The 26,770-nt window shown below is 43.3% G+C and overlaps 1 protein-coding gene across 4 annotated transcripts in view; it reads right to left on the bottom strand.

Moving 5' to 3' along the window:
- Positions 1-7,809: 7,809 nt before the first annotated feature.
- The window catches only part of Erich3 (glutamate-rich 3), a 102,236-nt gene continuing 83,275 nt past the window's right edge, over positions 7,810-26,770 (bottom strand). For all 4 annotated transcript variants that reach the window (XM_017591360.3, XM_017591359.3, XM_039103891.2 and 1 more), the window contains 3 exons: positions 25,281-25,694; positions 17,789-17,908; positions 7,810-13,055 (listed from right to left, as the gene is read on the bottom strand). In XM_017591360.3, the coding sequence (XP_017446849.1) occupies positions 10,789-13,055; positions 17,789-17,908; positions 25,281-25,694 (2,801 nt within the window). In that variant the 3' untranslated portion in view covers positions 7,810-10,788. The remainder of the gene's footprint in view (positions 13,056-17,788; positions 17,909-25,280; positions 25,695-26,770) is intronic.

Raw genomic sequence — 26,770 nt, 5'->3', positions numbered from 1 at the left:
CACACACACACTCACACATTCACACACACTCACACACTCACACACACTCACACATATACTCACACACTCACACACACTCACACACTCACACACACACTCACACACTCACACACACTCACACACTCACACATACTCACACACTCACACACTCACACTCACACACTCACACACTCACACACACTCACACACACACTCACACACTCACACACACTCACACACTCACACACTCACACACACTCACACATATACTCACACACTCACACACTCACACACTCACACACACTCACACACTCACACACATTCACACTCACACACTCTCTCACACACACACTCACACTCACACTCACACACTCACACTCACACACTCACACACTCACACTCACACACACTCACACACACTCACACTCACACTCACACACTCACACACACACACACTCACACACACACACAGAGGGAGAGAGAAAGAGGTGCACAAACACACTCACCATACTACATATGCACTTACCTGTGCCAAAAGAAGGTTTCTTGGTGTCCACATATTCACTGAAAGTCTTACCATCTCTTGGAACATGAAATTAATGCACTCTTTGGACAAGTTTAGCTGGTCAAATCTATGCAAAGCAAGCACATTTTTAAAATTCCAGTAATTAAAGTAATTGGCTGGCTGCAGAGACTGTCCATGTTAATTGGTCTCCACTGAAGAAACATTAAGCTTTAGGGAAAATGCATGTTTAATGGGAGTGATAAGTTATTAATACAAATGGAAAATTTGGCAGAATGTGCAATAGCAGGTACTGAATGCTTCAAGATGCTAGTGGAGACTAAATTAGCTTGTTGCTTTTCCCCACTTTATCCATTAAGCTGTTAACTAATTTAAAATATTAATACAACTCAAGCATCATAGAGAAAAGCGTCGTCGTTGGCAATTTTTCCTGTCAAATATCACTGCTATATTAGGTGTGATTAATCATGATATAAACACATACCCTGCAATTAATCAGAACTACCTTGACCAACCAGCAAGAGCTTGCAAGCCTTCATGAGTTCTTTCCTGAGAAAATGACAACCCCACTTCATTCCATACATATAATTTTAAGTAAACTGCCTTAAAGCCTTAAAAGTCCTGATTCCTCATGATTTGTAGACTCCATGGAGTTCTCTTTTCCGATCACATTAACTCACATTTTTTATTTGTAAAACATTAATAACCACTAATAACTGCAAAAGCAACACCATTGATTTTGAAGTAGCTATTGTCTGGGTCTCCACAAAGAAGATGATAGGTTCTCTACTAACTCACAGAGGCTGCCACACTGCTGGATGGAGCAGCGATCTTATCACAGAGCAAACGACTCGTAAATGAATGTTTGCTGTCACATTAAGCTCCATCCCACAGAGCCTTTGGAGAGCTAGACTAAGTCATGTGTGTGCTGTGCGGTGTGTGTGGTTTTAGCCAGGCTCCCTGTACCTCTTTCTCTCTTTGAAAGTCTAGGTAGAGACTTGTGTCCTTTCCTTCCCGTTCTCTTACTTCTCCACTGTTGTTCTCAACCTGTGAGAAGTAACCCCTGCCACTGGGCTCACCTGAGGCTATCAGAAAGCAGTGGCAAAATCACAGTTACAGAGCTGCAGTAAAGACAATGTTATGTTTGGGGTCACCACCTGAGGTAGTATCTACAATGTTGGGTTAGAGGTCACTATAACAGGAGGAAATGTATACAATGTTACAATTGGAGGCACCACCACATGAGTAGGTGTCAGCAATTTTATGGTTGGCTTAGCACCACATGAAGAAATGTCTACAATGTTATGGATGAGGTCAGCAACACATGAGGAAGTGTTTTAAAGAACCACACCATGAGGGAAGTTGAGAACTACTGCTCTATACCACACAAGTTCCCACTCTAATATTCTTTTTTGTAAAGGTTTTACTTGAATAATAATTATCAGGAATTGTTATTTGGCAAAGTCCTGGTATTCCTCACCTAGTTTCCCCCAATATAACATCTTCTCAATTCACGGTAATAGAACAGAAATCAGGAAATTGACACCCATCCAGGCTCCCTCAGAGGTGACTAGGCCATCAAATCAGACAGCCCCCTTCCCCTGCTGACCCATCCCCATGATAAACTGGGAACTTAGTCTTCACAAGACGCCAGACATGATGAATCCTTGATCTTGGATGACCTAATCTCCTAACATCAAAGAAATAGAAATACATTGGCATAATTAATAAATCTAAAATTTTTGTTACAACAGCACAAAGAGAGCCCACCCCTTGTCTTAAAGGAGCCAAGAGTCCATAACCTACCTCATTTTAACAAAGGCAACAGATGAGGTATAAAAAAAGGGGAGTGGAAGAAAAATGGATGCTCAGTCTGGAATACTTAATCTCTTTGCTTTCTAAAGTTTCAAACAACTTAACTGTTTCCTTGACCCATCTGTGAACTCTTCCTTGAAGTTGAAATAAGAGAAGAAAAGGCACTAACAAGAGCATCCCTTTTTAAATGCCACTAAAAGGAGAATTACTGTGTTAAATGCCAATAACAAGACCATTGAGATGTTAAAATCTCTTCATAACCATTTTAAGACAATTGTGTTAAACTCTCATTTAAGCTTCAGCCGTGGAAAGCATTCCGTCTCCACTGTTAGCATTTTTATGATCCAAAAATCTCCTTCTTGGAAAAGTTGAATTTATGAATATTTTGTGCTTAAAAATACTTGAAAATTTATTGATTCTCTCAGTTTTCAAGTAAGTGATGTTATTAAAATAAGGATTATATTAAAATATTATATATATATTGCTGTTTTTAAAATAGGGAATTCAAGTAGAATATGGGAAAGATGGAAAGAGTCTGCTGTGATATGGATAAACAAAATGGAGAAATCAATGTTGTGCTGAAGACAGTGGGAGGTAACAGTGAAACCGGATATTAAGCTTTGAGCCCACAGTGACAGAAAGGTTTATTAGCTGTTGCACATCATCCACAGACTAAGCTTAAGTCATTTCACTCACACGTCTAAGAAGCAGCAGAGAACAGAAACAGCAGCAGTGACAAGCTATTCAGGCAGATTCTGGTCAGGTATGTGTGTTCATGTGTGTGTGTGGTGTGTACGTGTATGTACAGCCTATAGAACCTCTGCCATCTTCAAGGATGAACCTTGGTAGTCAGGGGGACAATAAAAGCTCTCAGCCTCTGCTGTGTGTTAGAGCTTGTGTCAGTGTTTGCAAAAATACTGATCTTCGAGAGGGGATTTCATTAGGAACTGGAATTCTCAGTCTCTCAGAAAGAAGTCTGCCTTATAAGAAGCTGGGCTGCCTGTCAACCTCTTGATGAGTAATTTTCTACCCTGTTTTCTGCCCCCAGCAACTATGAACCATCTCTCAACCCTCAGGGACACTGCTACCCCTGCATGATATTTGAAGAGGAACAGAAGGGCCTCTGGGTCGTCAGCATCCCTGCAGATAGTGATGTTTTATCAGATACTTGTTTTATCCGAATACTCCCTGTATCCTACCAACATCAATTTGTCCTAAAGGCCGCTCAGAACAATATAGAACAGTCCCATGACTGTCACCCCCCTACTACAGCAGAAAGCAGCCTTCTGATCCATGAGCTCACTTGTTCATACCATAGTTATTGAGCTTGAGCCATGGACCACACATGTCTTGGCACAAAAATGCTCAATAGTCCTGGAATCAAACCCTTTTCTCACGGAGTCTGTGCTCTCCAGGAAGACAGCCCGTGGTACAAGAAATGTGTTATCTTGAACCTACAACACTTCTCTCTTTATAGAAGCTCACATTTACATTCTGAAAGGGGGTGGGAACTGATGCTGGGAGGTAAGGACTGAAAACAGAGATTAAGCACTATAGTCACCTTCTTAAAGGGCAGCAAAGCTTCCATTTCACCGTGAGATTAAAGTTAGTTATTTCTTTCTAGTAGATTTCCCTCAGACTTTTGTATTAAGAAAAATATATGTTTTTAAGACTGTGGTAGATAATCTGATTGTCGAGTTGACAAGTTCTAGAATCACCAATATCTGGGCATATTTGTGGGAGAGTTTCTTCATTAGGCCAATAGAGGTGGTGTACTGGCTGGTTTAGTGTGTCAAGTTGACACAAGCTGGAGTTGTCACAGAGAAAGGAGCCTCAGTTGAGGAAATGCCTCCATGAGATCAAGCTGTAAGGCATTTTCTCAACTAATGATCAAGTGGTGAGGACACAGCCCACTGTGGGTAGTGCTGGTGGTCCTGGGCTCTATAGGAAAGCAAGCTGAGCAAGCCAGGGGAAGCAAGGCAAGTAACATCTCTCCATGGCCTCTGCATCAGCTCCTGCTTCCTGACCTGCTTAAGTTCCAGTCCTGACTTCCTTTGGTGATGAACAGCAGTGTGGAAGTGTAAGCTGAATAAACCCTTTCCTCCCCAACTTGCTTCTTGGCATGATGTCTGTGCAGGTATCGATACTCTAAGACAGGTGGGAAGATACATCCCAAATTTCATGGGCAGAATAAATCAGAAGGCAAGTTGAGGGCATAGATTTATTTCTTCCTCCTTCCTGACTGTGAACACAGTTTGATCATTAGCCTTATGCTCAATCACGATGACCTCACCGTGAAGAACTGTCCCCATGACCTTCCCACGAAGAACTGTCATGATGACCTTCCCGTGAAGCACTGTAACCCTTCAAACTGTTACAGAAATCAACCCTTCTTGTCTTAAGTTGCTTCCTGTTGGTGACTTTGTCATAGCTTTCGACCTGAGGTGTGAGACTATTCCACAGTTATATACCTGTTCACCTGTGGACTTTAGTAGAGACTGTCAGACTAGAGTCCTCAGGACAAGCCTGCCAACACATGCATTTCTTAATACAAATTATTGTTACAACAGGACCACGTCAGCTCATTCTAGTGTTGCCTGTGGCTGCTTCACCCATAACAGAAGGGTGTCATGCTGCAAACAGTATTTCAGGAAGACTAAGCCCTTGTCCTTCCTGGAGATGTTGCCGTGCCTTGTTCCTTAATGCTCACTTGCTATCAGAGCTCTCTGTTGGTGCACATGGGCACAGGATAGATCATGCTTCCTTCCCTAGATCCCAACAGGCACTGCACTAAAACCTTCATGGCCCGCTCATTGATTTGGCAGCACATGTCGCTTTAGCTGGGGGCGAGACATGAGCATGGGAAATGCTCTCACCTGCAGAAAGTACCTGAGCAGTATTGACGAGGGATTGGTCTGCTGTGGGAATCAAGAGGCCTGACCCTTGCCCGACTCCTTTGCTGCCTTGTGGCTCCCCTAAGTGGCTGTGCTGTGTACAACTGTAGCAGCAGCTGCCTCATCCCCCAGCTTTTCTCTCAGCACACAGGGTTGTTCCCAAAGCCGGTCCCAACCAATAAGCAAGCACTGGGGCACTTTTAGGGGCCCTGACTTCAGGAATCTGTTGTCAGAGGTACAGGCCTAAGCTTTGCTTTAGCATTAGAAAATCATTGTGTTTTCCCTTTAAGCTTGTATTTCCATCCTGCTTTACAAATGGAATCTTATGCCCTGAGTATCTCTCTCTATTCTGGATTTTATGCCCTTCCTGACATATTTCTCTGCCACCCAACTAATATATCTGTTAAACTTCAATTTTAAAAGTATCCCTGTGTCCCCGAGGCTCTTTGTATTAAATTTCTTCTAGACTGAGCACCCTTGGGATTATCAGATGTTCACATTTGATCAAGATCGCATGCATGCATCATAAATTTTAATAAACACCACGTATAAAAACTTAGACGTCGTATCTCTGAGAATGAGTGACTTTTGTTTCTAATTAGTTTTTGTGACTGTGAACAAATATTACTTACTGCTAGAGCGAGGGTATTCAGCATCGGTTTTATCCACTTGGTGTTTTATTTTTATAGGTGTAAAAAACACAACATTTATGCATACCACATAAGTGGATGGATACGATGGGGTTCGTAACATCGTACAGCAAAACACTTCATGGAAACTCCCTGTGGCTGATTTAACGAAATTCACCAGAGAATAAACTACTACAAAATGTATTTTCTAATTCAAAACCGACTGAAGGTTCAGTCTGGTCCTCAGTTAGTTTTTCGGGAAGCAAATAGCCACAACTATTCCAGAAGGTTCTGTTAACCATCCATCGAAGAGTCTCTACAACGTTTATCACATTTCATCCCTTTGTCTAAACGGGGTCATTTGATGACCAGCAAACCACAGTAAACTAGAAAGTGGTGGGAGACTCAGCCTCTGTGGTGGTCAAGGAAGCATAGAGGACATGCACAACCGTGAGCACAGGCTGGTCATGAGGTCATTCTAAGACAACCTGCCGCTGGAGGTCCAGCCTTGGCAACAGACCATGAAAAGATCCATCACTCCTCAGTGTTAAAACAGTGTCCAGACCTCTGGTAAACTAAGAGGTTTCTCCCAAAATGCATGAGTCCTTCCTACACCTTTAACTGTGAGTATGTACTAAATAAAGGCCAGGCGACATCTGCAAAGCAGATAGCCTGACAGCAGGTTGTCTCTGAGAATTTTCTCTAGTGCCTCCTTTTCATTTTAAAAATGGGTGTACTGTCCAAAATACTGTAAGGGAAGGGTCACACAGATGGCTAAAGAGTCTGAGCAGTCTGGAAGGGGAAAAAATACACACACACACACACACACACACACACACACACACACTGTCCACACTTTCATCTCTTAAGATGAGGCCCCAGCCATTGTGGTGAGCGTACTTTTCCCATCATTGGGTGTATCTGGAGAAAGAAAATTAAACAAAGGAAAAAAAGAAAACAGGGAAGGCTGAGGTAGAGTGGTTTTTGAAGGATTAGTTTGGAAGTGACTCTTAAAGAGTTCCAGCTTTATTAACTCCCATTCTCTCATGCCTCTTCTGTAAACCATCATGACAGAGAACTTCTTTTTCGTGATAAAACCGAGTGTAGAGACGGACCGGAGGAAATATTACTCGAGATCACAGCCGCGTCTCCGGAGCGTCCTTGAGCCTGTTCAAATACTTCACCCACTAAATACATTCCTTTGAGATTTTCTCTTCTTTGTTCCAACAATCATTTTCCAAGGGCACTAACGGTGGCAAATTATTGATCATAAGGAGGGGAGAGAACTTGCCTGTGCTGTAAATTTACCTCCATGAAGTTTATAAAGTGTCAGGAAAAGCTTCCGTCAAAATTCAATCATAAAGCCCAATTCTTCCTAAGTTTCCTTGACAGTCTGTCACCTCCTGAACCGTGTGAAACTCCATGTTCTTTGATGAGTACTGGATGAAAGCGCTCTCTCTCTCTCTCTCTCTCTCTCTCTCTCTCTCTCTCTCTCTCTCTCTGTCTCTCTTAGAAGATGTATTAGCAAGTTGTCTTCTCCTTCAGCAGAAACAGGTGGAAACCAGCACTTAGTGTCTTAGCCTAGAGTCTTCCTAGACATAATGTCCAGTGTCTCCAAGCTCGTCTGAGGTAGAAGTTATGTGACCTGCGATTGACTGTGACTTCAGACAGGCACTTAACTACACTGACCTCCCATTTACGCTTGTCGATAAAGTGGTGGGAATAATTCTCCTCTGGCATTAGCCCAGGAGTGTAGAAAGTGCAGATGAACGCAGGCAGCCTGCAAACACACACGCTTAGACGTCCAGCCCAGTAAGACTTCCCTCCTTTATCTGTTCTTGTCATTCAAATTCTGCAAGAAAACAACATGAAACATCTTAAAAGTCTAATCTTCTTTTCTAAGAAAACTCTCCTGTCAAGCCTGCAAACGTATTTTTTTTAAAATAATGAATAAACTATGGGGGGAAAATCAGTTTTGCTAAGCATAATTTTATTGGTGTAATATTTGCAGAGATAAAATTTTACTCAATCAAAACATCACAACACCGAATTTCACAGTTAAACCCACATGCAGATTGTAGAATTACACTACAGGCTGGGCTGATGGAAGGTGTTAAATATAAAAATAATCCAAGGCAATTTCCATTTAACACATCGCGCAAAACTCACTTTTCAAAGTGATTAAGGAGTTTGCTATCTTTCTCGTCAGTCCTGTGTTTAAAGTACTCTGTGGCTCGGGGGGGGGGGGGCAACACCAAGGGCAAGTCCTGTAGAGGTCACAGTGCACATGGAACCAGATTAGGAGTAGAGGAGAGCCAGCCACAGACCAGGGCGAGGGGTAGGGAGGCTGTGGCCCGATTCCATCAACTTGTTATTCAGTGGGGAGGGGCAAGTCTTCCAAGTTCATTGCGCACAGTAATACATAAGAGTGGCTTCATCATGTTTAAGGTGACTATCATCTCCTCAGGTTGACCACACGCACGACTAAGGAAAGACACAGAGGCAGAGATGAACCTGACAGTGCTCCTGCCCTCTGCTTTGCAACCAAAATGAGATCTGTTTTAACCATTGACCTACCTGAGCAGTGGAACACTTTAAGATCACTCCAAGGTTTCCTATAACAGCACTTTCTACCCTGCCCACCCCCCAACACTCTATGCCGTTTCTAAGTATGAGAAGAAGCTGGTGGTAAGCTCAATGCACTGACGTCCCCGATGAAGTGATCTGTCCACTCTCTGTGCCAATAGGTCTGCTCCAGTACGGATGGCTCTGTCTATCACTAATTATCACAAAGCTCCATTGTTCATCAAAATTAAAACCATCTATAATAACGGGACACCTAGACAATAGCAACACGGGGGTTAGGGGGCAGACAATATGACTTTTCAATTTTGGCGTCATAATAGGATCAAGAAAAATTGAAATATTGATGCATAGGTTCATGTAGAACCAGATATATCTGAAGCTTTTATGGGGCAAGAGTTCACTCATAAAAGTGCCCCATAAAAGGTTGTCTCTCCTCCTGGCTGGCAAATTGCTGTCTTGGAAATTTTTCATCTCCGCACTTTGAGAAAGGGGTCAATAGTGGGAGCTCTGGAGCGTGGACTGTCTTCAAGGAAATCCAGCCCATCAGAGCAGGCTGGTAGCTAACAAGGAATTGATATCTGGGTATCATCTGGAGAGCAGTTGTGACTGCTATCTTGCCGAGGGCTGTGGGGTCACTCAGGTTTGAAATAACAGAACCCTGGGGTGTGTGGGCTGCTGATCTTCAGGGTGACATCAGGTTCAGAGAACGTAGGATAGACCACGTCTTCCCTGAGTATGTTTGATGGACCATGTTTTCTCAGGGTGTGTGTGACAGACCACGTCTTCCCAGAATGTGTGTTATGGACCATGTCTTCCCACTCTGGTCATCACACTCCTCTCACACTTACCTAGATTACATACATATCTCACTTACATTTGAGCAGCCTGGTGGACAATCTCCCAGGGACAAAATGCTGAAAGCCACACGTTTCTACTCTACCAGAGAAAACCAGATACAAACACATTCAAAGGACATTTTCAGGAAGGTTCCCACTTTACCTTCCCCAACCCCCAGTTGTAAAGAGGAAAAGTTAACCTTTCCAAGAGATGGCAAATTTCCAAAATATGATCCCCATGCATGAACTTGAGACTAATGCTTAACTATTGAATAAAAAGTGGTTTAAACAAAATCAAGCCATCAGGGCTCACCTACTGATAAACTTTGGCGAAAGTCAAATGTTTGAGAAACAATCATTACTTTGATGTGCAGAATGTTCAGTTCCCCTCATTCTCTGTTTGGGGCCACACCTCCCCTGAGGGGAAATTTTCTTGAGCTATTTCACCACGATTAGTAACCTACTAACCAGGGTCTACAGTTGAGACTGGCTCAGGCTAGCACTGAGCTAAAAGAAACTCTGAACTCCTGGGGAGCAACGTGCCTCCATCTGTCCCCACTCCACGTCTTTAACCATGACAGTTTCACAATATCCTGGTGGAAAACAAAAAAGATACACTGAGGGTAAAATCACTCAGAATATTAGTATGTATGTGCTGGCTACTTGATGATATCTTGGAAACAACAGACTCTGTAAAATAAATATATTTTGGTGTTTGCTTACACCATTCAAAACTTAGGAATTTCAAACAGTGTATATTAAATATGTACAGTATCTGTCATCTATGCATGGAAAACATACATTTATTAAACTTAGCAAAACATCAGAGATAAACGTATAGAAGCATTGTAAGATTAAATGGCCACAAGAGAGCTTTAGTCCATCCTTCAAAATCCAAAGCGCTGGTGGTGATTTGGGAGCAGTCGAGGGTGTGGATTTTATATGTGTGTATGAAAGAAAGCTAATGGGGAGAATTCTGAACTGACTTTTAACCCTTTATTTCTTGGCTCTGCAGCTGAGGGCACATTCTTCTCTGTATGCCTTTTAAAATTCTCATACAAATATATATTTCTTTCTCCTCCCCAAGCTCCTCAGTGTCCGACTTCTCTCTATATTGTGTATTTTGTCCTTGAGTCCTGTGAGACATACGGATCTCATTTCAGGAGAACCCATTTATAGGACTAAAGGGTTACACAGAGAGCTGATCGACCTCCTCCACGTGCTTTATTGCCTCCCCGTGTTCACAAGACCCTTCAGGCCAGCTTGGGGGTAAGAAGTACGAAACTGAAGAACACATAAGAACATAGGAAACACCAGTGAAGCCCGCACCACAGACAGGAGAGCCATGCAAGCTTTCTATATGTCCTGGAAACACGCCAGACTGGAGCTCACCAGCTGCCATGGGACCTCCTACTCAGCTGTGTTCAAGGGAACATCTGCTCTCTCAAGTTCTTCTTGCAGTCTCTCCTGGGCTCTAGAAAAATCCAGTTTCCTTGGAGGTGCTGCCTCTCGACACACTCTGCTAACTAAGCTGTCTCTGACTGAGACACTGATCCTCTGAACTCGCCAGCTGCTCCGGTTTGGTGTTCCTCGTCCTTTCTTGTAGCCCCTGTTTCCTCCCCAGCCATACCTGGGTGCTGAGAAGCCTTTGCTTCCCCTCCCTCTCTGTCCTCCCCCGGCCTTGAGTACTGCACTTCAGGAGCCTGTTCTTGTTGGGTCTCTGCCATAGCCCCTGCTGATGTCACTTCCTCCACCACTGCTACCTTCTCTGCTCTTGGCGTCATGTCTTCAGTCAAGGTCCTTTCTTCATTGGCTGTTTCTCCTAGAGCCTCACCTGCTCTGTCCCACGTTTCCTGCTGAGCATCTGCAGAGGAGGAGGCCATAGGGATCCCATCAGCTGACTTCGATTCCTCTGACACCTCTCTCCACTCTGCAGAGTCTTCGATTTCTCCTTCTTGTGGATCCTCCTGAGCCTCGACTGTGCTTCCTCCCGTGATCCAATTCTGCACTATCAGGCCGACAGTCTCTGTCCCTGGAGAGCACTCTTTATCCCCGTCCCCTTCCCCCTGAGGCTTCTCAACCTCGGCTTCTCTACAGACCACTGCCCTGGTGAGCCTTTCCTTGGGAAGATTTCCCTGGGTCCTTCTCATAATGTCCCCTCCTTGTACTTGCAAAGGCCCGTTTTCCTCCAGTCTCTCCGGTTCCACGTGGCTGTCCGGCTCCTCGGCAGCCCACTCTTCACCTCTGGCTGTGAAAATACCCTCTGGTCCCTGTGCTTTGTCTGCTGGCTCAGGTCCAGGAGCTCCTAACAGCCCCTCTCCATCATGACTGAGCCCCCTCTCCTGAGGCCACGGAGCCTCGCTCTCCTGGCCTGGCAACTCTTCTCCTCCTTGATGTTCTGTGTTTGTGGCTGCACTCTCTTCCGGTGATTTCTCAAACTGAGGTGTTGCTTCAAACAAAGTAATGGTTCTTTCTTCGGGTAGCTCTTCCGGAAGCTTTGTAACCTCCCCCGACTCAGTTGCCCCTGTGGGTTCTGCATTCTCAGTATCAGCCTCCGTCTCATGGGAGGATGCACAGGCCTCTTCCTCAAAACCCACTTCCCTCACTGTGCCCTCCTCTTCCCCTTTGACTTTGTGCTCTAACAGGTCTTCTGTCTTCAGCACCTCAGCCCCTGTCTCCTCTTCTCTGTCAGATCCAGTTTCCCTCAGAGGTGGTGTGGGCCTCTCAGCTTTCTCCATGCCTCCAGCCGCAGCTAATTCCCCAGGGAACACGGCTCTCACATCCCGTTCCTCGGTGGATTCTGTGTCAGTGATGATTCCCTCCCTTGCTGTATCTTCCTTACTGAGTTCCTCATGGTTGCCTGGGAAATCCTCCCAGGGGCTTGCTTGGGGCTCTCCTGTTGAGGAGCTGAAGGGAGTTTCTGCTTCCAGAAATTCCTTCCGCCCTCTGGCTGCTCTCTCTCCCCCAAGTGCTGCCTCTTCAGAACCGTCCTCTCTCTCTGGCCCTGTGTCCACCACAGGCCCCATGACCTCCAGCTCTGCAAGAGCTCCTTCTTTACCTTGGTCTCCATCTGGTTTGGGGGAGCCCATCTCCCTCTCTGCTTCCTTCACTTCAGAAGTCCCTGCTTCTTTCAGAATGGCTGCTTCCCCAAGAGTCTCTGAGCTAAGCCCTGTGCTGTCTGTAAAGGCTGCCTTCTCCAATTCTTGCTCCCCTTGAGAAACTGTTCTTCCTTCCTCCATCCCTGTCTGCAGCGAGGCCTGCCTGTCCGGGTCCTCATCCCTCTGTCTGTCCACTCCCTGCTCTACACTTAGAAACACAGAGGCTCCTGCTGCTACCTTTTCTATGGAGATCAACTGTTCCTCCCCATGCCTTCTACTCCCTTCCGTGCCTGCCTCCACCTCACTAGCTATGCGCAGAGGGTACTGCCCTGTCTCTGTGACCTGTTCTGCTGATGCCTGCTGCTCTCCTGTAGGGCTCCTCTCCCCTAAAGGAACCTTTGAAATCCCAGCTTTCTCCCTCAGTCCCCCATCCGTGTCAGCATCCTGGGGATGGCAGGTACCATCCTCCAACATCCCTGCTTTCTCCCTCGGTCCCCCATCCATGTCAGCATCCTGGGGACGGCAGGTACCATCTTCCCCCATCTCGGCTTTCTCCCTCAGTCCCACAGAGGCATCAGTATCCTCAGACTGGGAAGGTTCATCTTTCTCCATGGCTTCTTCCTTCAGTGTGCGCATCTCTTGTGCAGCTTGCACGGGTTGCTCATTTGAGCTGAGGACTGCTTTTTCCTCTACCACTAGATTTCCATTCGGTGCCATAAAAGAAAAAAAATGAAAAACAGGTCACTTAGATCAAAGTGCACAGAGCAGAAAATAAAATATAGAATTTTATAGGTAGTTTATGAGATTTTATATACCATCAAGGGGACACTAAAATTATATATCAAACCTTTCTTCAGTTGATAGGATGTTAACTAACACGGACCATGACTGGAAAATGCCTTTTCTTCATTTGTGCAAAGAAATGCTTTCAAATTTAATGGACACATTAATATAAAAATTGAACAATAGGCAGGTTGAAGTGAGCAAATGCCAACACTCCCCAATACTCTTATATTTTATTATCAATAAGTTACCTCACATGTAAAACACACGATATACCCCACTTTCATTTCAAATAATAATATTTGAAAGAAAACACTTTACAATAAGCAGAAAAGTATTTCCTTGTCTTAAAACTCATAGTCCCCCACAGAACCAAGAGTACGTCTACCTCAGTAGACACTTGGTCTCATGGCCATGGTCCAGAGGTAGCAATTAGATCACATACCACTCTTAATACGTTAAAGCATTTCTGCTTAGATTCAGTCATCGAACATCTTTATCGTTGAGTTATGGCATTTTAGTAGAGATGCCAATCTGTAGCCCATGTCAGGTTGCATGTCATCTATGCTCAGAAACCAGTTACATCTGTCAACACAGGACCGAAAGCGAGACTGGACCTTGTGGTGTGGGAGTGTCCAGCATGAGCAACCCTCCTACAGCACTCCTGAAGGGCTTCACAAGTTCTGAGGCAAGACTCCCTGGAGAACCAGGATCTACAGGTCCGCTATGTCATTGAAAGGTCACTGTGTTTCTCAGTATCTACCAGGCCATGTGTCCTTCTGAATGACGCGTGCACGCAGGATATCTGAACGTGGGCGAGCCTCCCAACTGGAGGCTCAGAGAGATAAAGCTACAAAGGCAGTGCCTCAGCAGCGCAGAATGAAGGAATGGGGTCATGATGTATTTAATATTAAACATTAAAAACTTTTTTGTATGATTGTGTTTCTGTCTGGTGTCCACGTCCATGACAGCACCTAACGAGGTCACAGCACACCTCTGTAGAGTCTGTTCTTTCCTTCCACTTTCACGAGTGCTGCAGGGGTGGAATTCCATCACAAGACTTGGCACAGGAAATGGCTTTACCCACTGAGGCATCTCTCCAGCTCAGCTATTCCAATATTTTCCATTTACAAACCAGAGTTAGGACTGGGAAGATAACTCAGTCAGTAAGGCATGCTGTGTCCAGCTGGTGTAGTCCACACTTGCAAATTAGCACCAGTGGGTAGGTGGGCTGGGTAGGTGGGCCCCTGTGGATTGCTGGCCCAGTTCCCCTATGACACACACAGACAAACATGGACACCGTGGTAATTTGGATGAGAATGAATCCCCAAAGTTCATATATTTGAATACTTAATCATATGGTTTGAATGCTTGTTGGAACTGCTTGGGAAGGATTAGAAGGTGTGGTATTTTGGTTTGGAATTTCCTCCCTATACCCCCTTTCCTCCATTTTCAATAGTAATATAGACTCTGTGACATTGTGTACTGCAAGCATTGATTTAGGGCTTTTTTTTATCTTACAGGGGTTTTGAATTATGACACTGCCTCAAGGATCAAAAGACACCTGGACTCTGGGTATTTAAACAACTTTGAGACTGTAAAAGTCGATGGGACTCATGAAGTAGGACTAAGTTAGTTTTGCATAATGGTATGGCTACAGGCCTATGGGGACTAGGAAGTGGAATTTGGTAGGATTGATGAGAATGCCCCCATAGGCTCCCGTGGCTTTGTTGGAAGAGGTGTGCCACTATGAGTGAGTTTGAGGTTTCAAGAGACCAGCCATTCCTGGTGTTCTCTCTGTGCCTCCTCCTTGCATATCAAGATGTGAGCACTGTTCTGTCATCATATGTCCCAGCCCTCTAAAACCATAATCCAAAATCAAACCATTTTCTTTGATACGTTGCCTTGGTGTGATGTCTATTCTTGGTTGTTAACTTGACTACATTAAAAATTAATTAAAATGCAAAAGACCGTACACACTGATGAGGAACTTTCCTTAAATTATTTAAAGTGGGAGACCAACTTCTAATCCAGGTCTTTGCGATGGGAAAATCCACCTTTAATCTGGCCATGCCTTCTACTGATAGCCTATATAAAGGACATTAGAGAAGGAAGCTCTCTTCACTTGTTTTCTTTTGCCCTCTCTAGCAGTCTATATCTTCATTGGCATTGGAGCCTACTTCTTTGGGATTCAAGCATATGATAAAGACTGGATGAGTGGATTTCCCAACAACCATTCTTGGGTTAGCTGAACCACAGTCTGAAGATCATTCTAATAAATCCTCTTTCTATACACAGAGAGACACATTTTATAACTTCTGTTACTCTAGGAAACTCTGACTAATACTCTTGGTCATGGTGTTTTGTCACAGTAATAGAAAATTACCCAAGACAGACAGACATATACATACACATGAACATGTACATAGACACACAAAAGGACACATGTAGAGTCTATGAATTATAATAAATTCTTCTACCAGTATATCATATAAACTTACGCAATAAGCAAGCATATCTTTCTTTCTTCATTCGCATTCTCAAATTTTTGGAGGGAATTTGTTTATTGTATGTGTGGGGAGGGACTGCATACCACAGTACACACATGGAGGTCAGAGGACAACTTTCAGTAGTCAGTTCTCTCCCTCCACTTTTGATACTACGTTCGTTACCTTCTCAGCTTGACCTTGCCTGCACTTTGTGATAACTGTTTTACCTATAGTGCTGTCAGTGACAACCTAAGAGAAACCAAAACCCTGGTCTTATCTTTCCTGTTTCTTTCCACACACCCTACAATGTTGACACTTTGTTCTCTGCCTTGGTCTCCTGCCAGTCAATAGCACAAACCACATAGATGGTAGGGAAAAAAAAGAAAAGAAAAGAAAAAGAAAAAAAGAACTGACATGACATCCCCATAAAATTGATATTTAGAAATATATTTTTTATATTTTTACAAAGGTGTAAAATTTTAATAATCCAGGTCTGTCAACAAGGCTAAGGTTGGCTTTTATGAGTTGTCTACTCATCCAGGATTTGATTGGCAATTTCCAAAGCTGTACATAAAGGCTGTGGAAGGGATCTATAGAGACAAACTGTCTGCCCAGATGGCATGTAGCAAAGTCACCTGACAAAAGATCCAGTCCATTTTTATTTCACTATGGACTGGACTGATTTAGAACACAGCTATGTTGGAACAATGCTAAACAGCCCAGGATGTCAAGTTTCTTCTTAGTTTATCTGTCACTGTTCAAATTCCTGCACAAAATGTTATTGAAAAACCCTTAAATAATGTCATCTGGTTTCTAAACCTGCCCTCTAAATTTATGGATTAATTAAAGAGCATTCATGAAAACAGGGGAATAAAATTGCCTAGTCACCACGTAATAATATACTGTCTAAACTCTGGGAGAAAATGTGCTAATGACACCCAGCTGAGCTATTATATGAACACACACAGCACAGAGAAGTCAAACAGAACATTCCCAAAGCACCAGAGAGTGGGTAATTGAAGCCTTCCTCAGAGATAGCAGTCAGTAGAAAGAGTAGTTTTCATTGCAATCTCATGAGCTCTGAGGAAGCATTTTACAGAGCAATATCCATCAACAGGTCCACTGGATCAGTGCCCAGAGCTTGTGCCTGGGAGGGAGGGTAATGGGGGGGAGGGTGTCACGTATGCCTAGTGCACGTGTAGCTCTTGTTTACTAGTTACATGAACTTAGGAAACGGCACCTCTCTGTGCATCCATTTCCTTATCTATAAACTGTTACTCTCCGTATTCAACTGGCAAAATTTTTGGGGCAATCAATAGTGTTGCCTGTGTGACGTGCTCAGTACTGTATCTGGCTGTAAGAGCCTCATGAGTTGCCCCCCTTTCTTCCTAGGGCCTTTGACGAACTAAGCTTTCTTCCTGAAGTCCAGCCTCCTCAAGAACATCCTTGTCTATATATTGTGTTGGGGAGTTTCACTAGAATTCCTCTAAAGGGATGTCCACTCCAATAGTTCATATTGTTCTCCTGTCTTTCTACATATTGCACCATACTGTGATACTAGAACAAGTTTCCATACACACATACATTCTCAAACCAGAGCGACTTAAAACAGCATTCATCACAGGCATAGGACGTTGGCCAGTTGTATGAGTCATGTTGGCTGACTTGATGCTTAGCTGGCAATCCTGATGATGCAATATCAGTCCCACTATACACTGACAGCACTGAATTCCTCCCTAACTCTGAAAAGACTAAGAAGTTTACATGGACCCTTGTAAAGCATGGTCTAACGTCCATTAGCTCATTAGCAGAGGTAAATTCACCTGCTTGGTCAGTTGGTGGGAGTATGGCTATAGAATACGACTAATCTGAAAATTAGCACCAGGGATTTTATTTTTGTTTGTTTTCGTCTTAAGCACCAAAATATGTATGAAAACACAGCATTTATGGCTAATGTCGGTTTCAGCGTTCCTCTTCAGGACTCTGGGGCAACTCCTTTTGTCATATCCCATATCCATCAGAAGAAAATAAAATTAATCATTAATTAATTTAAAAAGGGCAAAGGGACAAAACAAGGACTTGAAGAAGAAAACAGAGACAGGCAGTATCTGAAGAGGATTCCTAAGGGTCTTCACTAGGTAACAGCCGACCCTTACCTCTGTCCAGGTTGACCTCTGGTTTCCTCATGGGTGTCACCCCATCATCTGTGGGACTAGGTCCAGGTGGAGTAGAGCGGCCATGACCAGGTTTCTGGGCTTCACCTGTTATCTGTCCGACTGGTCAGAGAGCATATAAAATATCAAAAAGCATAAGAGAGGCCATGGGAACACTGCCATTTCACATCGTTGAAGCAAGCGGGATCAATTTCATTTAAGCAGATTTGCATTAAAATGTGACTTGATTCTAAAGCTGAGTAGAGATCAAACAGCTCCCAAGCCATGATTCTTTTTGGGGGGAAACACAGCACACCATAGTCAATCATGAAGGGAGGAGACACATGCAAAGAAATACTTCCATTAAGATAAGACAACAGCAGCCAACTCAATGACAGTCGTCAAGTGCACATGCAATGATGACGTGAGTGGAGAAGCAGCTGTGTTGCCTTTCGCTTTCTAGAGATGTGTGTTCCCTATTTTATGACACCCATCATTACCGCTCCTTTAGATGGCTAACCCCACTCCTGCTGACCGCACCCAGAGCATTTCATCCACTAGTAGATTTAATGATTTGACCTCAGTGCTCACCCAGTACGAACAGAAGCCAGAAGGGGATGCCACGGAATTCCTATCAGTTTGACAGTACACACGCCTACATACATTTCTACTCTATGATGCTGATTACTACCATAGACCTCCAAGGCACACAGGTCCAGGTTCAAGTTCTATATTCCATGCTATTTCTTTGGCTTACCTATCTGGCAAAAGAGATGTGAAATCAAAGGAATCAGAGGATTAAATGAAGTACAGTATACATAGCATGCTGTGCTCCCCTGTGCTAACGGGTGCTTCTGTGTACTTGGTAGCAATATCTACTGTTGCATGGCAGGGATGCTAATAAGTATTTTGCACATTTTGCCACCCAAGCCCAAGCCAACATTATTAACCAAATGTAGTCAATTACAATGTCTTTAGTGTCTGACAATTCCCTGTCCTCCTCACTGCTGGCTATCTGAAGGCCTGTGTCTTTAACTTCATAATATCCATAACTGTATATCACCTTGTGGTTAATTCAGTCAGTAACACCAGACTGAGATCTGCCTTCTGGTTCAATCTCCAGGCTGCTCTCCACTTCTGAGCCTCTCCCCTTTCTTTTCTTCTTCACCTAGTGAAGTAGGGCTGAAGTTACCATCTGGTCAATATGCTGACCTCCCCTGGAGGAAGTACTATGGAGCCGAAGTGGCCTGTCAGTGTCCTTAGTTCCTGCTAGGAACCTCATCTTAGATGTGTTATGCTAAAGTAGTTATCAATCTTAATTTGCAAACACAAGAGCTACTGGAAAGGAAGAGGAGACTGTCTCCGGGCCTCTTGGCAGGGAGGCCATTCTGCTCCAGAGGCTCCAGCCCTGGTCAGACCCTCACTCTCTTATTGCCATTGTGAAGGAGAATGTCCTCATTTCCCTGTAGCTCTACCAACGCTGTCAATCCCTTCCTTCTCCTCTGCTAGAGAAACAAAATGAACTGATGCCATCTTAAAGCTGAGGTGCTCAACAGCAGATGAGAATGATGACAATGGTTCTATCAAAAACCCTAAACCATCAAAATCCATGGAAACAGAGTTAAGACTTAGTGAAGTTCACTTTCAGCCCACAGTCACCTTGGAGAGTATCTTTTGTGTCTTAATCATTCTTTGTAGATAATTATCATCTCGAAAGCTTACCACAACAAAACTCACAACTAACATCACGTGCCTTCACAGTGACGATGTTCTGGTGTTAGCTTTGACATTAAAGCATAGCCCAGGAACCCACAATTAATCACAAACTCAAGGCCACAGTTGTTCAAAGACAAATTCTGTCGCCTTACAGTAGTGAGAGTCATCATTGGTTCACTCTAAAATTTCCAGTGAAAATATTGCCCATGGCGGAATGGGCGCTGCACAGTGGTCTGTAAGTCTACCTCTCTGACCTCTCCTTTTCTGCGTCCCTGTCCCCCTGCCCATTCCCCTTTCTCCTCCCTTTCACCCAAATCCATTACACCTCTCCAAACTTGTGTCAGCAGGCCTCCCCAGCCCAGGTAGCCTCCTAGTATCCATCCCTCAGATCTCCTGCAGGTGACAGAGTTGCTGCTGTCTGCCCTTCTCATGACCTCTTCCCTCCTCATGACCTCTTCCCTGCCTCATGACCTTTGCCCTTCTTCATGACCTCTGCTCTCCCCATGACCGTTGCCCTGCCTTGTGACTCTGTTCAAATGTACTCTCTACAGAGAGGCCCGTCCTCAAAAGGCATCCCCCAGATAATCATTCTGCTTCCTAAGGTCTGTGCCCCCAGATAACCCACCATGCTTACTTTCCATTTGGTAAACATATTTCCTCCTTCATTGTAAACTTTGTACAGTCAAGAACTTCATGATATTCACACCAGAAACAGTGTTTGTCAGAAAGCATATGCCTAGTGCATGGTGGTAGAAGGAATCTACTGGAACAGATATTGAATGCTTCCACATTTGTTCAGACTTTATGCTTAGACCTCAGCTCGGATTTGTTTTCCATTCAGGCCTGCTGTATCCTGTACACATAATTTTACTTCTGTTATTCTTAATTTACACATAAAAGTACAAAGTGAAGCTATAGATATAGGCCATTGATGGTGCACCAACTCAAGATCCCAGCAACACACACACACACACACACACACACACACACACACACACACACAGCCCAGAAGTTACTTCTATAAACCTTTTATATTGTAGCTAATGGAAAACTACTTTTCCCTTACTTTATGTTGAACCACAAATGTTTTGTTAGCCACAGCTACACACATGAGAAAGACAGGAAGCCAGACAGGATAAGCTTTTACTCTCACCCTGCCCCCCTCCCTACAATAGTGAAACTTTGAGCCAATTGTTTTTGAGAAATAAGATTATCAAGACCCATGAAAAATCTGCAGCTTTTCATCCAGGAATTATACTTCATATATCCTAGCCTAAGGATACAATTGTGAATTTGAAATAAATTGGGTAATCAAAGACTAATGTAATGCTAATCGTAGTGACTATTTAAAATCTATCATAATGGAATGGAAAGATGTAAGCATTCGACAGTAGGGAAGTGGCTAGCTTCTGAGAAAGCCCAGGACTGGCATACATGGAGATAAAGGATGCTGATCACCCAGGAGTGATGGTGGTGACACACTGAAACATAAGGCAGATAATGCATTTATAAGAACTTTCTACATTTATAAAATATGACAATTAACTCTAAAATGTCCGTTTGAGAATTTAAAAACTGACCAAACATTGAAAGTAAATTTTACATTTAACAAATGCATGAAAAAACTAAACTTTCTTTCTCTAATTCATAGTTGTTATTCCATGTGCATATTATGCAGATATTAATGAAGAATAAACATTAAAATTCAACTCATGCTTTAAAGCTTAACAAAGATAAAACCTTATCCCTTGCCACCTAGTGACAAGCTTATACTAATAAAAAGATTGCAAAACATTCGTGAAATTAGAGATATCAAGTAAAAAATATTTACTCATATATTGAGAAAATAATAAACACATCGTTTCTAAAACATGAGGAATAAAATCTACTGATATGCCCAACATCTGTTACTTTACTCATCACCATATCACAAACCATTTTATAGAACCCTACTTTGCAAAAACCACCTACTTAGACAAATACAGGTTAAAACCCTACGCTTCAAATATTTCAAACTACTTGGCCCTTTCTGTCACATATTTTGACACATGGTGTTTATAGGATGAGTTATTCACTCAGTTCTACTTTTAGCTGCTTATTGCCCATGTCAAGTGCCCTGTGCATTCTTAATTTGTTTGAAATGTTTAGAACATTGAATAGTATTCTCTTCTTTAAAAGCCATGTCCTTATCCTCCAAATCTACGAGTAGCAGTTGGCACTGCCCAAGTGGTGAAGAGCCTTGATATGAGAGTCTGTGTGTGCACCATGGGCACTTAAGAGACAAGGCAAGAGGGGCAGGAGAGAGAGGCGGCATGACTAAGGGAGGAAAAGTCTGAGGGAGGACAGAGACTGGACAGCAGGAATTGAAATGAATCTGGTAAGAAATTGACCGAAGTTAGATGGGAAACTGGAGGAAGGAAGAAATCAAATTCTCCTCAAGTGTCCAGAAGCGATGCAAGCCGTCCTTACGTTCATTTGAACTGTACAGGGCTCTGATTTTCATCTTAAGTGGCATTGCATAGTGCAGGCTAGACCTAGGCTCCCCCACATTTGTAGCAGATGCCCAGCTTGGTATTCATGTGGATCCCCCCAATAATTGAGCTGTCTCTGATCTGTTGCCTGCCATTGTATCCTTTGCCCCTACCTGGACTGCTTGATTGAGCCTCAGTGGGAGGAGGTGCTTAGCCCTGCTGGGACTCTGAGAAGGGGTGGGAGTAATGGGGGGAGGGATTTGTAAGGGCGGGACTGGGAGGACAGGAAGGAGGGGGCTGTAGTTGGTATGTGAAGTGAATAGAAATAAATTATGAAAAAAAAAAGTTGCTTATAACCATCTTGCAGCTCTACCTTTGTTTCCAGGGGGTTGCTATACCTGCGTTTCAATGCCCACCTTGCAATTACGTCTTTGTTCGGGGGAGATTAAGTCATTATGCTTATGTTCTGCTCCCATGACCCCGTCTACTTCGCCCACCAAGTCCTCCAATTGAAAGCCCTCTACCCGTGAGCCTTGTCCTCCTCACATTGGTGCTGACCTCTCAAACCCCATCTTAGGGAGAGGCAGCCCGTGTACATGAATTAAAAAGAAAGCCTGCTTTGATGGAAACAAAAGCACTGCATAGTAAGCATGTTATCTCAGGTCTTAAGTCTGTTAGACTTTACTATAACAGTCTATTATTATGGCCGAAATATTAAAGCTAGACACAATGCTTATTTAAATGTATTATGTTCCTATACGTTGAACTGATATCTAAAATATGTATAATGTTGAAAGATGTGTTATTTACACATATGTGTATGTATGTATCTACACACATCAGCGACATGAAAGATATGTATGCACACCTATACACATGGATGTTGTTTATATACATAATAATTTGACATAAAGTGTACATTTTACGCATGTTACGAATCTCTAAGCATGAGACGGACTTCTGCTCGCCTTTAGAAATAGAGCCTCTACAACCCTGCTGGTATTTACAATAGGCATCTGTACTGTGGGCCACACATATGCTTAGGGTGGTTCTGGATTCCCTGAGAGTGCAAATCTGCTGAGTGGTAAGATTCTTCATCTCCAATGAAGCTACAGTGGGCTTCCCTCAAACCGTCACCCTTGATCCCAGACACTCACTTTTCTAAATATTTGTGATGATCACTGCAAGAACTCCTAAAGACGGCCCATGTATACTTGGTTTTGGATTGTACCAAAGCAATAACCTTAGGAGTGTACACAAGGGTGAGCATAGACACAGTTCATAAAACCCCAAGGAAAAGGGAGTTTTGATCAAGCTGGTGACAGAACATGTGCGCCATCAAAGTGTGGAGGGGGTACTAGGCTTCGGCAGAAAAGAAGGGAAAAAAAATCAAGGATCGGGGAGAATAACTGTCAATAAGCACAAATTGCATATGCAAATATCATAATGAATTATAACACTTTGCATGATCATTTTAAAAAGAAAAATACCCAGTTTTTCCGAAATTAAAATAATGACAAAAATCAGTGTTGCATCTGTGTGTTTATCCAGTGCCGGAGCTCAAATCCAGGGCCAGGTGCCCGGCAAGCTTTGTACCACTAAGCCATGTCCTCCACCCATGTGTCAGTCTTCTTCGTTAGTAACTCGCTAAATTCCCTAGATCTGTTTTACTATACCAGAATGTAATGACTAAATCCAAGATCAAAGATTTGAATTATTTTTATCAAAGTGTTTCGAGGATACTTTAATAGGAATTTAAATTTGCATAAGGCAAATCCTTTTGAAATGTCAGTACTCTTTGTAGTGTAATTTGAGGGCCACGATTGATAGCCACTCTCAGTAATGGCCTAAAAAAATAAATAAATTCCTCCAGTCTTTTGCACCACTGAAAAGTGTAGAGTCCATTTTTGGCTTATACTACCTCCTTTTGAGGGCTTACTTGCAGGTCATGTCCCTGGGCAGATCACAGATCTGGAGCACCTTGTGTTGTGTCCCCAGCTTTAAACGGGAATGCAGCCTTGGCACAGTCCTCATGAAGCCTTGCTTTCCGTTTCTAAAGGATTTTGAGACTATACGCTAACTTCATCACTTCCCGCTCCCTTCTCTCTCTGATTTTATATGTAGTTAATAACCTTAGCCTGTTGTCTTCCCTTCTTTACATGTTCTGCTAGGAGTTTCCCTTACACATTTGTTTGGACTACGTTACCATGGTATACTACAAGGTTATGTTAACAGGCCAACAGGAGGGTAACCTCTCAGTACATTCATTCTATGCCTACTTTCAAAGATCTAAAAATAAAAAAAAAATAGCAATTAATTGGACTCAACGTTTTTAAAACATAGCTAGACTTTATAATATTAAAATGTGAAACAAATTTATCTTGGAACCCAGATGAATGGCTGCTGCATTGTCAGGGGGCGGGGCCTGGAGCCCTGGTATGAGAGTTCAGGGATCTCTGAAGAAGCAGCTGGCAGGCAGGCACAGTTCACCTGTCCACACACTCAGCTCAGTCCCCTGCTTGCTTCTCAGAGGTGACAGTAGCCTGTGATCGATCACCTGGGGACAGTGGGCCTGGGGACATGCTGTCCTGCACTCTAAATGTCCCTCTTCAAACAGAACCTGCCCACACACCCCGGAACCTGAGGAATGGTTAAAGAGCTCAGAGTTAGAGAATTTTTGAGAGCAAAGATTGAAACATCTTAGAGAATTTTTCATCTTTCTATCGAATCTAAGTTACAGCAACAGGGAGACAATAGAAGTCTCTAGAAACTCTGGAGCCACCCCGCCTGACCCGGTGTGGAATGCTCTTGGCTGTACAGTGTTCGGCAATGTAACCCTCTTAAGAAATAGCGGCTTCCCCTGGAGAGCAGAGATGGCGATGCTTGTGAGATGATCTAATGTACAACCATGCATAAGACATGCTAAGCAACATGAACTGCGCACATACAAGTGTGTGCGTGACTCAGAACAAAGAGCGATGTTAGCGTCCATCTCTAAAGAGCCAGACATGTCTTTGACTTCACACATGTATTGTGTTTTATTTGATTCTTGAGATAGAATTACCATAGGAAGGAATTTACAGAAAATAGGAAACAGGCTATTAAAGAATGATGAAGCGATTTTTTAAAATGCAATAGAAGGAAAACTGCAAGCTGAAAATACATGTGTAATTCTGTGACAAGAAGAAAGGGAAATATAGAATCCTTCCAGAATCATCCAGCCGATTGCCCAGCTCTGGCAGTAGCAATGACCAAATTAGCTTCCATGCACAGGTACAGCGGCATGTCACTTCATGGGCTGTACTTACCCTCTTCTACCCAAGGGAGGCCTGCTTCCTTCAGGAGCTCACTCTTAGCCCTCACCTCTGAAGAAGCAACCTGCCTGGACTCCTTGGGTTCACTCTCCAATAAAGCCTGGCTTCCCTTAGTTGGTTTCTCCTCGGTAACATGTGTACCGCTGAGCTCCGTCAACCAAGGGCCATTATCCCCATCCAGTTTTGTGATTTCTTGCTCTTCGATCTCAGTTCCCAAGTACTCCTCGGCTGGAAAGTGTAATTTCCCTGGATCACTGTTTTCCCGCAGATCCTGAGAAGAGGAACTTTTGGAACTTTCGCCTTCGCTGTTTACGGAGTCAGCTTCCCCACCCACCTCCGTAGACTCATCTTCACTCTCACTAGAGTAGGGGTGACTTCTAGATGAGATTGATGACGTGGTTTTCAAGTCTACAAAAAATGAAAAAAAAAAAGATAACCTTTTTGTTATATCCTTAATTTGTCAGCTGACATGGAACTCTATTGGGAAACAGTCATATTAAACCTTTCACAAATGTTAGGGAAAACTGTTCACTTTCTCAATTACATTCTATATTATTATCATAATAAAAGAAAAAACTGATCTATAAACCACCAAGGTTTTTTTCTTTTACTGTGGTTTCTTTTTATTTATGGGGTCATTGTTGTTTTGTTTTTTCTTATTATTTTGGCATGCTGTCTCATTATGCAGCCCGCACTGCCTTCGCTCTCCAAGTGTCCCAGCTTCTATCTCCCAAGTGATGCTATTACATGTGTGTGCCCCATACCCAGCTTAGGAACCATGAAAGATGTTAACCGACCACATTCAACTGAAAAACAACCATGAAAGATGTTAACCGACCACATTCAACTGAAAAACAGCTCCGGGTTTGACTTGTCTCTGTGAACCTCTAGAAGGGCTATATATATTTTCATTATTGGAGATCTTGAATAATGGTTTGTTCTTTATAAGAACACATATTTCCTTCTTCTCCCAGTTAGCCACATCAGTAATTTTCAGTTACTTTATCGGCTGTAAAACCTACCATCCTAGAATGCTCTGGTATCTGGCTACTATCTCTGCTCTTACAAAGCAGGTACATGTTAATGGTTTTAAGGTGTGTTCGTGTAGATACTCCCATTTTTAGAGTCCCTATTAGGGAGATTTTAAAAGGAAGCTGCCTGAGAGGAAGGCATGGAGTACACACTCTGGAAGAATGTCTTAGGGGAATTAGAAAGCCAGGCAAGAATGAGAGATAGTCCACCAAAGAACAACTCAACCAAAACCATGGTAACTTCAGAAGTAAAGAGGATATAATAAAATTAAGAGGGAGCTGGGTTTTCACACGTTAAACCAGTGAGATGTTGGCTGCGGGCAACCCTACGAGGATATAAACACCCTGGTTTTACTGGGCATTTTAGGACCAAGGGTGAAGAAATTCCAGTAACCTAAGGCAATTCTTGAAGAACACAGGAGGGCAGAAACCATGAGGCAGACATAGCAGAGC

This window comes from Rattus norvegicus, chromosome 2 (genome assembly GCF_036323735.1).
Source record: "Rattus norvegicus strain BN/NHsdMcwi chromosome 2, GRCr8, whole genome shotgun sequence".
Classification (NCBI taxonomy): Eukaryota; Metazoa; Chordata; class Mammalia; order Rodentia; family Muridae; genus Rattus; species Rattus norvegicus.
The sequence above is the reverse complement of the archived record's forward strand: the minus strand, read 5'-3'. Positions and strand labels throughout refer to the sequence as shown.